The following is a 15,232-nucleotide window of genomic DNA, read 5'->3' as shown; positions in this document are numbered from 1 at the left end:
TGACGTTCTTGAATTGCTCACAGTGCTCCACTTGTAAATGTCCAAAAAAGTATTAAATTTGTTATAATTCAGATAGTCATATGTTGACAAGAGAACTTGATGATTCAGTACCCTTAATTGTAATCTCTCAGGGGAGTAGCTCTTGTGACCGAAAAGATCAAGACACTTCTGGTCCTTATTATATGGGGTACCATGGGTGGTGTACAGCCACCCATGTTCATTCACTGAATCCACAACCAAAGAATTCAGTGCTGGGTGTATAAATAAAAAATTGGAATCCTTGGATTGGACATAGTACTTCTTAATGAAAAACTTGCATGGAGGTGGCTGTCGTAGTGGGAGTTTGCCAGATTGTCTTGGCTGGCTGCAGAAAAGCCCTATTAATTGGGAGTGCCACACATGCCGAAGCTGAGATGTGTAAAATGCCCTGGAGTTTATGATGGGAATCCTGGTCTTCCTCAGGGTGAATCTGAAGCATATCTGTGATTAACTTAATCAACTCCTGGAATTGCCTGAAGTCATCTGATATGGAAGGTGGTAGAGGCATTATAAACTCATTCAGCAATGACAATGAAATATTCATATGAAGTATGACCATCAGCCCTTATCAGCCCTTGCCTCTTGTTCTTCAAAGGTCTCCTCTATTTGGTTCTGGCTGGTGAGGAGGGAAGGAAGGTATGGGAGAGCAAGAATCTCTGTGCTCCCTGCAGGGGGAACTCTGGGCCCAATAAGGCCACTGTGGTGGACCATAAGGCATAAGAGGAGATAGCCACTGTCAGTTATCCCAAAAGGCTGGAGGAGAGTAATGTGCCACTGAATAAACATGATCTCCCTGCACTGAGAGTTGTGAGTCACAAGCAGAATCTCTCCATGGGAGGTGATAAGTGCTCTCCTGGGATGGTAGAAGTTGGTGAATTGGGGGGTCTTGACGAGAGAGGTGCTGTCGGTGACCAAGAGAATCTCAGTACCGAGAGATGCATAGAACCTGACAGTACAGGAGACTCTGGTTCACTGGGTAAAAATAGATCTCTTGAGTACTGGAAATCCTGTGGTCCTGGAAGAACAATGGAGGTCAATATCAATACCAAGGGTGAATAACTGGCTACTACACATGGTCAGATGAGCCTGTGCAAACGTAGACTCAGATGGAGCAGCCAGGGGTGCTGAAAAACATATCAAGGATACCAAATAGCAAGATGGTGCTGATCTTTGTCATAGAATGTCTGCTAACAAGGCTGTGACCAGGTGTGGCAGAGAAGGTATTCGGTACTGGTTCTTTTTTCATAGACACATGTCTCTTAGAAACCTTAGATACCGTCACAGTACTGAACACAACTGACGCCTCAGTAACACTGCTCTTGGGGTCTCAGGTCTCCAGTGACTGAGACCTCTTTAAAGGAGATCTAATAGTTGTGCTCTTTTTGATGGTTGGTAATGCAGGTGCAGATGTAGCCCTCTCATCCCTCAAAGCTCAGTAATCAGGACCTCGAGGAAAATGGGGTAATGGTCGTCTGAACCCTTATTGCTCTCGATGACTGGGACCCAGCAAAGGATGGGATAGCAACAGTCTTACCCATAAAAGTTCTTGGTAACCAGGATCCAGAAGTAGATGGGACACTACATACGGGAGGGTTCTTGGTGCTTTGGTCATAAACTGGTTTCAGGGCTTGCTCTATTATGCAGAGTTTGAATTTTAGCTCCCTATTATTATGGGATCTGCTTTTAAACGAAGAACAGATTTTACCTATGTACTCTCAAGCTGTATCCTGCAAGTGCTTAAGACACCTAGAGTTTCCATTGCTAATTGAGAAGGATTTCTGGAAGGAAGAGCAATGTTTAAAGCCTGGGAATCCTGTCATATCATAATAAGTGTCCAAAAATTATGCCAGAAATGGGGAAAAACACAAACAAGAGAAATCTCAAAATAGCTAACTACTATCTAATGAACACAGCAGAGTGGGCATGCTCGATGCTTTGTCTCAGGCCAAAGCCAATTGAGAAGGAACTGAGGTGGTTTACCCACACAGACCTATATAGCCTCACTACCGGGCATGAAGATGTGCAGGGCGCATGAGTCGGCTGAATGGGCATTGTTACCAAACATCTCTGACCAAAGGCATAGGGAGGTGAATGCATGCCTGAAGGAGAGCACCCAGAGGAATACTACTTGGGTCCCGCGTTTCCTGGTGGATTTCGCAAGCCTCAGAGACCCTCTGTGACCCTCCAAGCAACCCTTCTCCCACTACTTTTCTATAGCCATCTGGCCTTGTCCCATCACAATACCTAGCGGCAAAGAGTCCTGTAGTACCTTATAGACTAACAGATGTATTGGAGCAATAAGCTTTCGTGGGTGACTATCCACTTCATCGGATGCACATGCATGGGTCATGACTCTTGTCTCCATTAAGTCCTAATCCTGCTCTACCCCAACTGCCCTTCTCAGTGACAAACATGTTCTACCACAGCCCAAAAAGTAACAAAAGGAAAATGGCATGCACTTGTAGCGGAGGCCAGAAGCAGGACTTCCTGGCGTGGCATCCACAGAAGCTCAGTGGTGTATCAGCAGCCAGCTGCTAACAAGCAGTATGAGCCTGACTACCCCTTTGTGGAATGGGAGGAAACCTCTTCTAATTGTAGAAGAGGGGGATAGAAAAGTGACAGTGCACTCATTTTGAAGGTGGTAGAGAGACTGAAGGAATTGGGCTGGAATGAGGCATGGGTAAGTGATATGTGGCCTCCAAGTGTCCTTAGAGTCTCTGTGCAATTTACTTAGGGTGAAAAAAGGTTAATATCAAAAAAGCTTTCAATTTTTTTTCCTGAGAAAGGACTAGACTGGGAAGCTGTAAAGTGTCCAGCTGCTAATAACTAATTCCTTCTCTGATTCTGTTTTTACCCTCTGTCCTCCCTCCCTGCAAGGAGTAAATAGTAAATATATACTTTCACCACCTAAATACAAAGCTATAACTTTATTAAAGTGACATTTATTTATCCCACTAATTGATCATTCTAGTGTCAGATATGGAGGGTTAATACTAAGCTCCTTTGAGGAAATCATTGGACTGGCCGTTCAATAAAAAACATACACACTGTAGCTTCAAGAAATTAACAGGTAGAATATTAGGAAATGTAGCCCATTTATTTCAACTGAGAAGCATTCATTACACAGTGCAAACAGTTCTTTGGTAAATTTACTGATTACAATAAAAATAACAAAGACTGCTATTGGTAACAGTTTTAAAAAGTAAATAAATATGAACAATTTGCAACATATTACAACAATATTCTCACAGTGGATACTGAGGAAATGATCATCCAGCCATTGGTTACTGTTTTAGAAATGTTAATATGGGTGCTGAATCTGTAGACACTGTAATAAAAGTAAATTTATACAATTCTTGATAGCTTATTACATTTAAAATTGTTGGTGAAGATCTGCTTTTTCTTTGTTTTATGTTTATAGAAAATAACTCAGGATGACAGTGGTATAAGCATTTCAAGAGTTATTCCAGAATCTTTTTATATACTGTATGAGTAAACACTGAACAAAGAACAACAGATATTCACTTTATTCTGTGGCAGGGAGCGGAGGAATGAGATACATGATACTGTTATATAGTGTATAAATGGAAAAGCTCTTCTGCTACAATCTGAAATTCTAAGGATATTTAATTCATATAAACTTGGGGCGAAGTATGAAATTAATAATCCATTGGAAGCACCTTTTTTACTGGTCTACATAACCATATACATACTTAAATTATGATATTTGATTTGTTTCTGCAAGCCTTTCTCTTGAGGAATTCTTATTGTAGATCAATGGGAGTTCTATGTGCATAGGGCTTCAGGGGTGACTGTGTGATTTGGACTCTCAAGAAAACAGAACACAGTACTAGAGTATCGAAAAAGGGGAAGGAATGTGAAGCCCTAGATAACATAGGATACTCAAACATGCTTTCCACACAGTTTCTAAAAAACATTAAAACAGGTTATATAAGTCAAAACGTTATATATAAAAATCAATTGAAATATTCTTCAAAATATAAATGGTAGTACCTCATGTACCTCTAATATACATCTTTGCTTAACACACCACTCACATGTACATATTACTCTTACTACACTGTCAAACAAGTTATTGTAGTAAGTTTGTAATATATACCAAAGTTTGAAAGCAGTGTCATAGTATGTAGTTTATCAAATTATAGAACATTAAAGCTACTAACCAGGGAAATTATGTGCCAAAATATTATAGTGGAAATGGCACTGTTGCTATAGATTAGCTATTACACGCAAATGTGATTTACTATGCAAATTAAGTCTTTACATAATTTGAAAAGACTTACAAGTTTACATGTTGCTGGTCTCTCTCACCAACAGAAGTTGGTCCAGTAAAAAGATATTACCTCACCCACTTTGTCTCTCTAATTTTTACATTTGTGCAGATTTCATTAATCCTAAATCCCTGATTCCTAAATCCTAACAATTAACTCAGAATCCAGAGAATTCAATAACTTCAGTAGGAGTTCTGCATTAGGACTGCAGGACTGAGCCCTGAACTGTAGGAAATTAGGGATTTTTTCAGAAGATGCACTAGAAATGAAAAACAAAACTGTAAAATGAGGTATGATAGTTGTCTTTCACTGAACGTAATATATGGCTGTTAAAAAGGTGAAAAATTGGTGTGCTAACACATACACTGCACTGACATAGACATATATTCTATAGTGCTAAAAAATGAATTATGTGAGCAGTAAAGTTCATTGGAGGATCATTTTAACATGAGTCATACAAAGGGACTCAGCTATAAGTATGCATGTACTAGCTGAAAAATGGAGAAAACCTATAAACTGAAATACCTTGTCAGAAAAAAACAGAAAGGAGTAGTCAATCCACAATTAATGGTAAATGCTTCATTTTGATTGTTCTTTCATAAACAATCAGTGCCATAATATACTCAGGAACACATGTCTACTGACAATATGTACAATGGATCAGTAGCTATCTTTGTATGCAAAATGGCATGTGACGTTTTCACATTTTCAAAACAGGGCCTTAGTAACTATACATGTGAGCACGTCTGAGATGGAGAGAAGCATGCTTGCAAACTGGACTTTGGATGGTCACTTTACACTGATTTAAAATAAATGAATCTAAAAAGTAGCCAAGCAATTACATATGTTTTGACAAAAATTATTATATTAATTTTAATATCAAAGGCTACTTATGAGTCATGTACTGCTTCCTAAAGTGAGGAATAACATTCAAGGAACACTGTCAAACACTTTTTGTAATACACATTGTTTTACTACCTTCCTAGAAATTTGATGTTTTGTTTCTCTTTCCCTAGTAATTTTATGCTCTTCAATTTGTCAAACACTGATTAATTTTCCTCTTCTATTAAAGAGAGGTTGAAATGCAACCAATTTGATTTTTTTTTTTTTAACTTCATTGTCTCTATACCGGCATAATTGACTGAGCAATCCAAATGCACAGATGGCTTACAGAAATTGGCCTTGTATTAGCACGGCTCTGAACATAGTTTTTATGAAGCTTTTAGTTTAGCTTTTCCTCTTCTGACTTTATTAGTAGAGCACTGAACATCAAGTCATACTGATACTGAAAAAGTAAATATTTTAAAAGAAAAAGTAAATATTTATATTGTGCTTATTTCTCATAAATGGGAGATGTTCTGATTTTATAATGTAAACATTTTAAGGTAAATCAGCTTGGGTGCCTAAAACTACTTGACAGTGTCCTTTTGAAGTAGCACCAGATTCCGTTTGTCTAACCTGAGAATCTTAACACAAGATTATCTTCACCTGTTTATTTCCCTTTCAACATTTTTGCATTGTTGTTTTCTTTTTATGGGCAAATAATAAAATATGTCATCTTATACTGTTACAGCACCATTAGAATGTTGTCATGTAAAATCTTGATTTCTTGCTGTTGTTTTAAGCTTCTGGTTACCTGTATTTGCCATCAGCAGGCATCGTTATGATTTGAAGAGGACACATCTGAAATTCTTAGAGGAGATTTATGGCTTCTTTTCATTGCTAATAGTTTGTTTTAAGCAGACTGGACAGCAAACTCCTTTGACCTTCACTGGTGTAGAGCAATCGGTTGGTGGACATGATTCTACAAAACAGGTAATCTGACCAACCTGTATTAGCACAAATATAACAACAGTTTAACATGTTATTTAGCTTTCGCTACAGAATAAAATATATGGTATTTACATTATTCAGGAATGCATTCCCAGACATTCTTTCTAAGGTTTTGGGTACTGGGACAAATTCTGAATGTATCATCGTTTGTTTTGAGAGGTTTTTTAAAATTGGCATCTAGAAGAAAGCACCTTGTATGGCAACTTTTTTAATGGCAGTTTGCTCTAACACTCTTTCTTCCCCTCTCTCACAGTCTCATCTCTTAAGTGTCAGTCCATACCTGTCCCTCCTATCCTCTTCTCCCCTACCTTGCTCCTCTCACTTACACTTCCTTTCAATGTCCTCTCTCCTTTCACTTTTTTTTTCCATGTAGCTTATCACTTCTTAACCAAACCCGTCTAAAAAACCTATGGAACTAACATGAAATAGGTTTAAATTCAATAAGGACAAATGCAAAGTACTCCACTTAGAAAGGAACAATCAGTTGCACACATACAAAATGGGAAATGACTGCCTAGGAAGGAGTGCTGTGGAAAGGGATCTGAGGGTCATAGTGGATCACAAGCTAAATATGAGTCAATAGTATAACACTGTTGTAAAAAAAGCGACCATTATTCTGGGATGTATTAGCAGGAGTGTTGTAAGCAAGACACAAGAAGTAATTCTTCCACTGTACTTCGTGCTGATTAGGCCTCAACTGGAGTATTGTGTCCAGTTCTGGGTGCCACATTTCGGGAAGGATGTGGACTAACTGGAGAAAGTCCAGAGAAGAGCAACAAAAATTATTAAAGGTCTAAAAAAAATGACCTACAAGGGAAGATTGAAAAAATTGGGTTTGTTTATTCTGGAGAAGAGAAGACTGAGGGAACTTGATAACAGTTTTCAAGTACATAAAAGATTGTTATAAGGAGGAGGGAGAAAAATTATTCTCCTTAACCTCTGAGGATAGGACAAGAAGCAATAGGCTTCAATTGCACCAAGGGCAGTTTAGGTTGAACATTAGGAAAAACTTTGTATCTGTCATGGTGGTTAAGCACTGGGATAAATTGCCTAGGGAGGTTGTGGAATCTCCATCATTGGAGATTTTTAAGAGCAGGATACACAAATACCTGCCAAGGATGGTCTAGATAATACTTAGCTCTATCATGAGTGCCAGGGACTGGACTAGATGACCTCTCAAGGTCCCTTCCAGGCCTACGATTCTATGATCTTGTGCTGCATATTATTAACAACTCTGCTTGTGTGTTATACTCCTTTATCCCACCATGTGTCTGTCTTGCCTGTTTAGACCAGGGGTGGGAAAACTACGGCCCGTGGGCCACATCTGGCTCACTGGCTGTTTTAATCTGGCCCTCGATCTCCCACTGGGGAGCGGGGCTTGACCCACTCTGGCCCTCCAGCCAGGGAGCAGGGTCGGGGGCTGCGCCATGCGTCTCCCGGAAGCAGAGGCATGGCCTTCTTTTCAGCTCCTACACATAGGGGCAGCCAGGGACCTCTGCTCTGCACACTGCCCCCGACCCAAGCGCCTCCCCTGCAGCTCCCATTGGCGGGGAACCGTAGTCAATGGGAGCTGCAGGAGTGGTGCCTGTGGACGGGTCAGCGTGCAGAGCCACCGGGCTATGCCTCACTTAGGAACCAGAGAAAGGACATGCCTCTGCTTCCGGGAGATGCTTGAGGTAAGCGCTGCCCGGAGCCTGCACCTCGGAACTTCTCCCCGTGCCCCCAGCCCTAATCCCCCTCCTGGCCTCAGAACACCTCGATCCCAGCCCAGAACACCCTCCTGCACTCCAAACCCCTCATCCCTAACCCCACCCCAGAGCCTGCACCCACAGCAGGAGTCCTCACCCCATTCCACCGCCCCAGCCCGGACACCCCCCTCACACTCTGAACCCCTCATTTCTGGCCCCACCCTGGAGCCCTCACCCCCTCCCATACCCCAACCCCAATTTTGTGAGCATTCATGCCATTCATACAATTTCTCTTCCCAGATGTGGCCCTCGGGCCAAAACGTTTGCCCACCCCTGATTTAGACTGTAAGTTCTTATCTTCTATTGTGTGTTTGTATAGCACTTAGCACAATGGGGCTATATTCTTGCTTGGTCCTTAGGCATTACCAAACTAAACATAATTAATAATACAATTTAAAGGTTATATATTGATTTATCATCTAAAGTTCACTCATAAAGTTCAGGGATCCCACAAAGCCAAAGTTTTTTTCTTCCTACATTACATTATTTTATTTCTTTCACTAAAGGTAAAAAAACAAGGGAAGTATTAACATTTTGGTATATGAGCTTTTACCAATTTTTACGTTTTTTAAGAGGCTGCTTTTGGAAAGGCTTCTTCTGGGCCTCCCCCTTTTTACCCACAATTTTGCAAGTACAATTTAGCACCAGCCAAATGATGGAAATTAGGTTATGTAGATGTCTAATTATTAGTTTTGTAAGTACTGTTAGATTGATGGATGTCTGAATGGCGTCAATTTCCCCAGCAACTAACTGCAGATACATCTTGAATCAACAATGACGAGAACCTACAAAATTGTGGGTACAACATCGTCAGAGGCTGCATCTCAAAAACAAATCACAATATGTCTTAAACACTGAAAATGAAGTCCAGCATACTCACTTTGCATTCACACATAGTACAAGGGTCCCTTTTCCAGGTTTCATTGTTGGAGTGTGATTTACCCTTTTCATCAGTGCAATCAGTTCTACTGAGACGTGATTCCAGTTTCTTTATCTGAAGACGGAAAATACGTAAGTTATTAACTGAACCAAAGTAAAGCTTTTCCTGCTTAAGGTACGTACTCTCTCCTTAACCTTATATACAATCCCCTAACAACATTCATGTGATTCATCTGGCTGATTACTCAGTTTTAGATCTGGTCAGATATAATGGAGACTTGGCGTGGTGAAATGTTTCACTTCATCTATTACAGATTTAGCAAAACTTTTGCTGAAACACAGCAGAGCACAGGCCGCTCTGACTCTCCCCAGTTCCAGGAGATAGAGAGGCACAACCCTCAGGAGTTCTGCCTCTCCACCCCGCAGATCCAGGGGCTGGAGAAGCCCAGAGCCAGGACACTCTGCTTCCCCCCCACATTCCCAACTCCAGGTGATGGAGAGGCACAGAGCCTGGGTTTCCAGCCATCCACTTTCCCCCCAGCGCTGGGGGACTGGAGAGGCACAGCGCCTCCTGAAGCTCTGGGGTTGGCAGGGAGGCAATGCGACTGGGTTTTCTGCCTCTCTGGTCACCAGACTAGAAGGCTCATGTCTATTTCACAAGCAGAAACAACAAGAACATTCCCTGAGAGCAGCTGGGAAGGCAAAATATTCCATTTTGGTTCTTTCTAAATGGACTTTTCTTGAAATCCCTTTCCATTAAAATTTGTATAGTTTTGACGTTTTGTCCCACTTTGGGGACAAAACTTTTCCTCAAAAATGCAGAAAGGGATTCCCCTTTTCTGGTCAGCTCTACTCAGTTAGTATAACTGCTGAAAAACTAAAAGGCTGGAGGCAAGCAACACATATAAAGGTAGCAGCCAGTCAGGCAGCAGCACAGACAGCTGCAGCAGCACAGGAGCTAGCAAACAGAGCTGTAAACAGGGGAGTTTGAGTGGGAGTTCTGTTGGAGGAGAAGGTATTTGTGTTTGTTTGGCTTTGTATTGGTAGTATTTGTATGTGTAGAGGCTTGTAGGGGCTTTGTGCTGGAAGAGAAGCTGAGCCCTGATTAGGGGGCGGGGCTTCACTGACTAGGGGTCCTATAAAGGTAGCAGCCAGTCAGGCAGCAGCACAGACAGCTGCAGCAGCACAGGAGCTAGCAAACAGAGCTGTAAACAGGGGAGTTTGAGTGGGAGTTCTGTTGGAGGAGAAGGTATTTGTGTTTGTTTGGCTTTGTATTGGTAGTATTTGTATGTGTAGAGGCTTGTAGGGGCTTTGTGCTGGAAGAGAAGCTGAGCCCTGATTAGGGGGCGGGGCTTCACTGACTAGGGGTCCTATAAAGGTAGCAGCCAGTCAGGCAGCAGCACAGACAGCTGCAGCAGCACAGGAGCTAGCAAACAGAGCTGTAAACAGGGGAGTTTGAGTGGGAGTTCTGTTGGAGGAGAAGGTATTTGTGTTTGTTTGGCTTTGTATTGGTAGTATTTGTATGTGTAGAGGCTTGTAGGGGCTTTGTGCTGGAAGAGAAGCTGAGCCCTGATTAGGGGGCGGGGCTTCACTGACTAGGGGTCCTATAAAGGTAGCAGCCAGTCAGGCAGCAGCACAGACAGCTGCAGCAGCACAGGAGCTAGCAAACAGAGCTGTAAACAGGGGAGTTTGAGTGGGAGTTCTGTTGGAGGAGAAGGTATTTGTGTTTGTTTGGCTTTGTATTGGTAGTATTTGTATGTGTAGAGGCTTGTAGGGGCTTTGTGCTGGAAGAGAAGCTGAGCCCTGATTAGGGGGCGGGGCTTCACTGACTAGGGGTCCTATAAAGGTAGCAGCCAGTCAGGCAGCAGCACAGACAGCTGCAGCAGCACAGGAGCTAGCAAACAGAGCTGTAAACAGGGGAGTTTGAGTGGGAGTTCTGTTGGAGGAGAAGGTATTTGTGTTTGTTTGGCTTTGTATTGGTAGTATTTGTATGTGTAGAGGCTTGTAGGGGCTTTGTGCTGGAAGAGAAGCTGAGCCCTGATTAGGGGGCGGGGCTTCACTGACTAGGGGTCCTATAAAGGTAGCAGCCAGTCAGGCAGCAGCACAGACAGCTGCAGCAGCACAGGAGCTAGCAAACAGAGCTGTAAACAGGGGAGTTTGAGTGGGAGTTTGAAAGCGGAGTTTGTCTTGTGGTGCTTGTGTGGGGTTTGGTTTTGCTGTGGGTGGTGGTGTTTTGGTGTGGTTTGTGTTTCCCAGATTAACAGGATTTAGGTGGGAAGGCTATGACAGATTCAGAGGTGGCAGTGGGAGTGACCCATGTAGCAGATGACACAATGAAGATGACTGGATGTGGAAGCTGTGGTATGTACATGATCCTGGAGGGGGCACCTGGTAAGAGTTTTGTCTGCATGAAATGCCGTCTGATAGAGCTGATGGAGGAAAAGATCAGAGGTTTGGAGATGCAGGTGGAAAGTCTGGTAGAGTTTAGGAAGGGGTTTGAGCAGATTATGGAGCAAAGACATGAGGTATCTGAAGGGAAAAGCTCAGACTTGCAGATGGAAGCAGGACTAGGGAATTTTGAGGGGAGACTGGGTGAGGAAAGTGGTCAGTGGAAGCATGTGACTAAAAGAACTAGGCAGAGGAAAAGACGGGCTAGTGAAGGAGAAATAGAGCTTCAGAATAGGTTTGCAGAGTTGGAAAATGAAGAAGGGGCTCAGCAGGTAGTCACTGAAGGTGACAGGGCAAGGAAGAAGAGAAGAGCGGTTAGTCCTATAGGAAAAGCGGAAGAGTTAATGGAGATTACACCAAATATGAGCCCCAGGAGGATACAGGATGGGTTAAAAAGGATTACAAGGGAGAATGGGAATGGAAAAAACTTGCAGCCAGAGGGAACAGGGGATAGACTGGAGAATAGCACCGTCACTAGGAAAAGGCAGGTCTATGTGATTGGGGACTCTTTATTGAGAAGAATAGATAGGCCTGTAACCAGAGCTGATCCAGAAAATAGGAGGGTGTGCTGTCTTCCAGGTGCTAAGATACGGGATGTAGACCTGAGGTTAAAAAGGATTCTAAAGGGAGCGGGAAAGAATCCCCTAATTATCCTTCATGTGGGAACAAATGATACGGCTAGATTCTCACTGGAAAGTATTAAGGGAGACTATGTTAGGCTGGGGAGGACGCTTAAGGAAATTGAGGCTCAGGTGATCTTTAGTGGGATTTTGCCTGTTCCTAGAGAAGGGCAACAAAGGTGTGACAAGATTATGACTATCAATAGATGGCTTAGGCAGTGGTGCTATAAGGAGGGCTTTGGGATGTATGGCCATTGGGAGGCATTCATGGATAGAGGACAGTTCTCTCGGGATGGACTTCATCTGAGTAGGGAAGGAAATAGACTTCTAGGATGGAGGCTGGCACAACTGATTAAGAGAGCTTTAAACTAGGAATTTGGGGGAGATGGTTGGGAGATGTCCAGGTAATCTCCACGCCAGAATTTAGCATAGAGTGGAAAGAAAATGAAGTAAGAGTGGATACAGCTGTAGGTAGGAGGAAGGGCAGTGTAGATACAAGTCTAATAGGTTATACTGGTAGTAAAATAACCGTGCCTAATAGGGTACAGAATGTGAGTGAGGCCAAACAGCAAAAATTAAGATGTTTGTACACTAATGCAAGGAGCCTAGGTAACAAAATGGAGGAACTAGAGTTACTGGTGCAGGAAGTGAAACCAGATATTATAGGTATAACAGAGACCTGGTGGAATAGTAGTCATGACTGGGCTACAGGTATTGAAGGGTATGTGCTGTTTAGGAAAGACCGAAATAAAGGTAAAGGTGGTGGAGTAGCACACTATATCAATGATGAGATAGAATGTAAAGAAATAAGAAGCGATGAAATGGATATGACTGAGTCTGTCTGGGCAATAATTAAATTGGGGAAGAAAACTATTAGAGCCTCCCCTGGGATAGTGCTTGGGGTGTGCTATAGACCACCGGGATCTAATTTGGATATGGATAGAGCCCTTTTTAATGTTTTTAATAAAGTAAATACTAATGGAAACTGTGTGATCATGGGAGACTTTAACTTCCCAGATATAGACTGGAGGATGAGTGCTAGTAATAATAATAGGGCTCAGATTTTCCTAGATGCGATAGCTGATGGATTCCTTCAACAAGTAGTTGCTGAACCGACTAGAGGGGATGCCATTTTAGATCTGGTCTTGGCGAGTAATGAGGATCTCATAGAGGAAATGGTTGTAGGGGATAATCTTGGCTCAAGTGATCATGAGCTCATTCAGTTCAAACTGAATGGAAGGATTAACAAAAATAAATCTGCAACTAGGGTTTTTGATTTCAAAAGGGCTGACTTTCAAAAATTAAGGAAATTAGTTAGGGAAGTGGATTGGACTGAAGAATTTATGGGTTTAAAGGTAGAGGAGGCCTGGGATTATTTTAAATTAAAGCTGCAGAAGCTATCGGAAGCCTGCATCCCAAGAAAGGGGAAAAAATTCATAGGCAGGAGTTGTAGACCAAGCTGGATGAGCAAGCATCTTAGAGAGGTAATTAAGAAAAAGCAGAAAGCATATAGGGAGTGGAAGAAGGGAGGGATCAGTAAGGAAAGCTACCTTATTGAGGTCAGAATATGTAGGGATAAAATGAGACAGGCTAAAAGTCAAGTAGAGTTGGACCTTGCAAAGGGAATTAAAACCAATAGTAAAAGGTTCTATAGTCATATAAATAGGAAAAAAACAAAGAAAGAAGAAGTGGGACCGCTAAAAACTGAGGATGGAGTGGAGGTCAAGGATAATCTAGGCATGGCCCAATATCTAAACAAATACTTTGCCTCAGTCTTTAATAAGACTAAAGAGGATCTTAGGGATAATGGTAGCATGATAAATGGGAATGAGGATATGGAGGTAGACATCACCATATCTGAGGTAGAAGCAAAACTCAAACAGCTTAATGGGGCTAAATCGGGGGGCCCAGATAATCTTCATCCAAGAATATTAAAAGAATTGGCACAAGAAATTGCAAGCCCATTAGCAAGAATTTTTAATGAATCTGTAAATTCAGGGGTTGTACCATATGATTGGAGAATTGCTAACATAGTTCCTATTTTTAAGAAAGGGAAAAAAAGTGATCCAAGTAATTATAGGCCTGTTAGTTTGACATCTGTAGTATGCAAGGTCTTGGAAAAAATTTTGAAGGAGAAGGTAGTTAAGGACATTGAAGTCAATGGTAAATGGGACAAAATACAACATGGTTTTACAAAAGGTAGATCGTGCCAAACCAACCTGATTTCCTTCTTTGAGAGAGTAACAGATTTTTTAGATAAAGGAAATGCAGTGGATCTAATTTATTTAGATTTTAGTAAGGCGTTTGATACTGTGCCACATGGGGAATTATTAGTTAAATTGGATAAGATGGGCATCAATAGGAAAATTGAAAGGTGGATAGGGAATTGGTTAAAGGGGAGACTACAACGGGTCCTACTGAAAGGTGAACTGTCAAGTTGGAGGGAGGTTACCAGTGGAGTTCCTCAAGGATCAGTTTTGGGACCAATCTTATTTAATCTTTTTATTACTGACCTGGGCACAAAAAGTGGGAGTGTGCTAATAAAGTTTGCAGATGATACAAAGCTGGGAGGTATTGCTAATTTAGAGAAGGACAGGGATACCCTACAGGAGGATCTGGATGACCTTGTAAACTGGAGTAATAGGAATAGGATGAAATTTAATAGTGAGAAGTGTAAGGTCATGCATTTAGGGATTAATAACAAGAATTTTAGTTATAAGCTAGGGACGCATCAACTAGAAGTAACGGAGGAGGAAAAGGACCTTGGAGTATTGGTTGATCATAGGTTGACTATGAGCTGCCAATGTGATATGGCTGTGAAAAAAGCTAATGTCGTCTTGGGATGCATCAGGAGAGGTATTTCCAGTAGGGATAAGGAGGTTTTAGTACCGTTATATAAGGCACTGGTGAGACCTCACCTGGAATACTGTGTGCAGTTCTGGTCTCCCATGTTTAAGAAGGATGAATTCAAACTGGAACAGGTACAGAGAAGGGCTACTAGGATGATCCGAGGAATGGAAAACTTGTCTTATGAAAGGAGACTCAGGGAGCTTGGCTTGTTTAGCCTAACTAAAAGAAGGTTGAGGGGAGATATGATTGCTCTCTATAAATATATCAGAGGGATAAATACCAGAGAGGGAGAGGAATTATTTAAACTCCATACTAATGTGGACACAAGAACAAATGGATATAAACTGGCCACTAGGAAATTTAGATTAGAAATTAGACGAAGGTTTCTAACCATCAGAGGAGTGAAGTTTTGGAATAGCCTTCCGAGGGAAGTAGTGGGGGCAAAAGATCTATCTTGCTTTAAGATTAAACTCGATAAGTTTATGGAGGAGATGGTATGATGGGATAACATGGTTTTGGTAAT

At 41.8% G+C, this 15,232-nt stretch overlaps 1 protein-coding gene across 1 annotated transcript in view; it reads right to left on the bottom strand.

The window, feature by feature from the left end:
• Positions 1-3,135: 3,135 nt before the first annotated feature.
• PXDN (peroxidasin) overlaps positions 3,136-15,232 on the bottom strand; it is a 158,909-nt gene continuing 146,812 nt past the window's right edge. Inside the window, exons 22-23 of the mRNA XM_073336142.2 lie at positions 8,793-8,906; positions 3,136-6,160 (exon numbers count right to left, since the gene is read on the bottom strand). Of these exons, the coding sequence (XP_073192243.1) occupies positions 6,035-6,160; positions 8,793-8,906 (240 nt within the window). The 3' untranslated portion in view covers positions 3,136-6,034. The remainder of the gene's footprint in view (positions 6,161-8,792; positions 8,907-15,232) is intronic.

This window comes from Lepidochelys kempii, chromosome 3 (genome assembly GCF_965140285.1).
Source record: "Lepidochelys kempii isolate rLepKem1 chromosome 3, rLepKem1.hap1, whole genome shotgun sequence".
NCBI lineage: Eukaryota > Metazoa > Chordata > Testudines > Cheloniidae > Lepidochelys > Lepidochelys kempii.
This window is presented reverse-complemented; position numbering and strand designations above follow the sequence as displayed.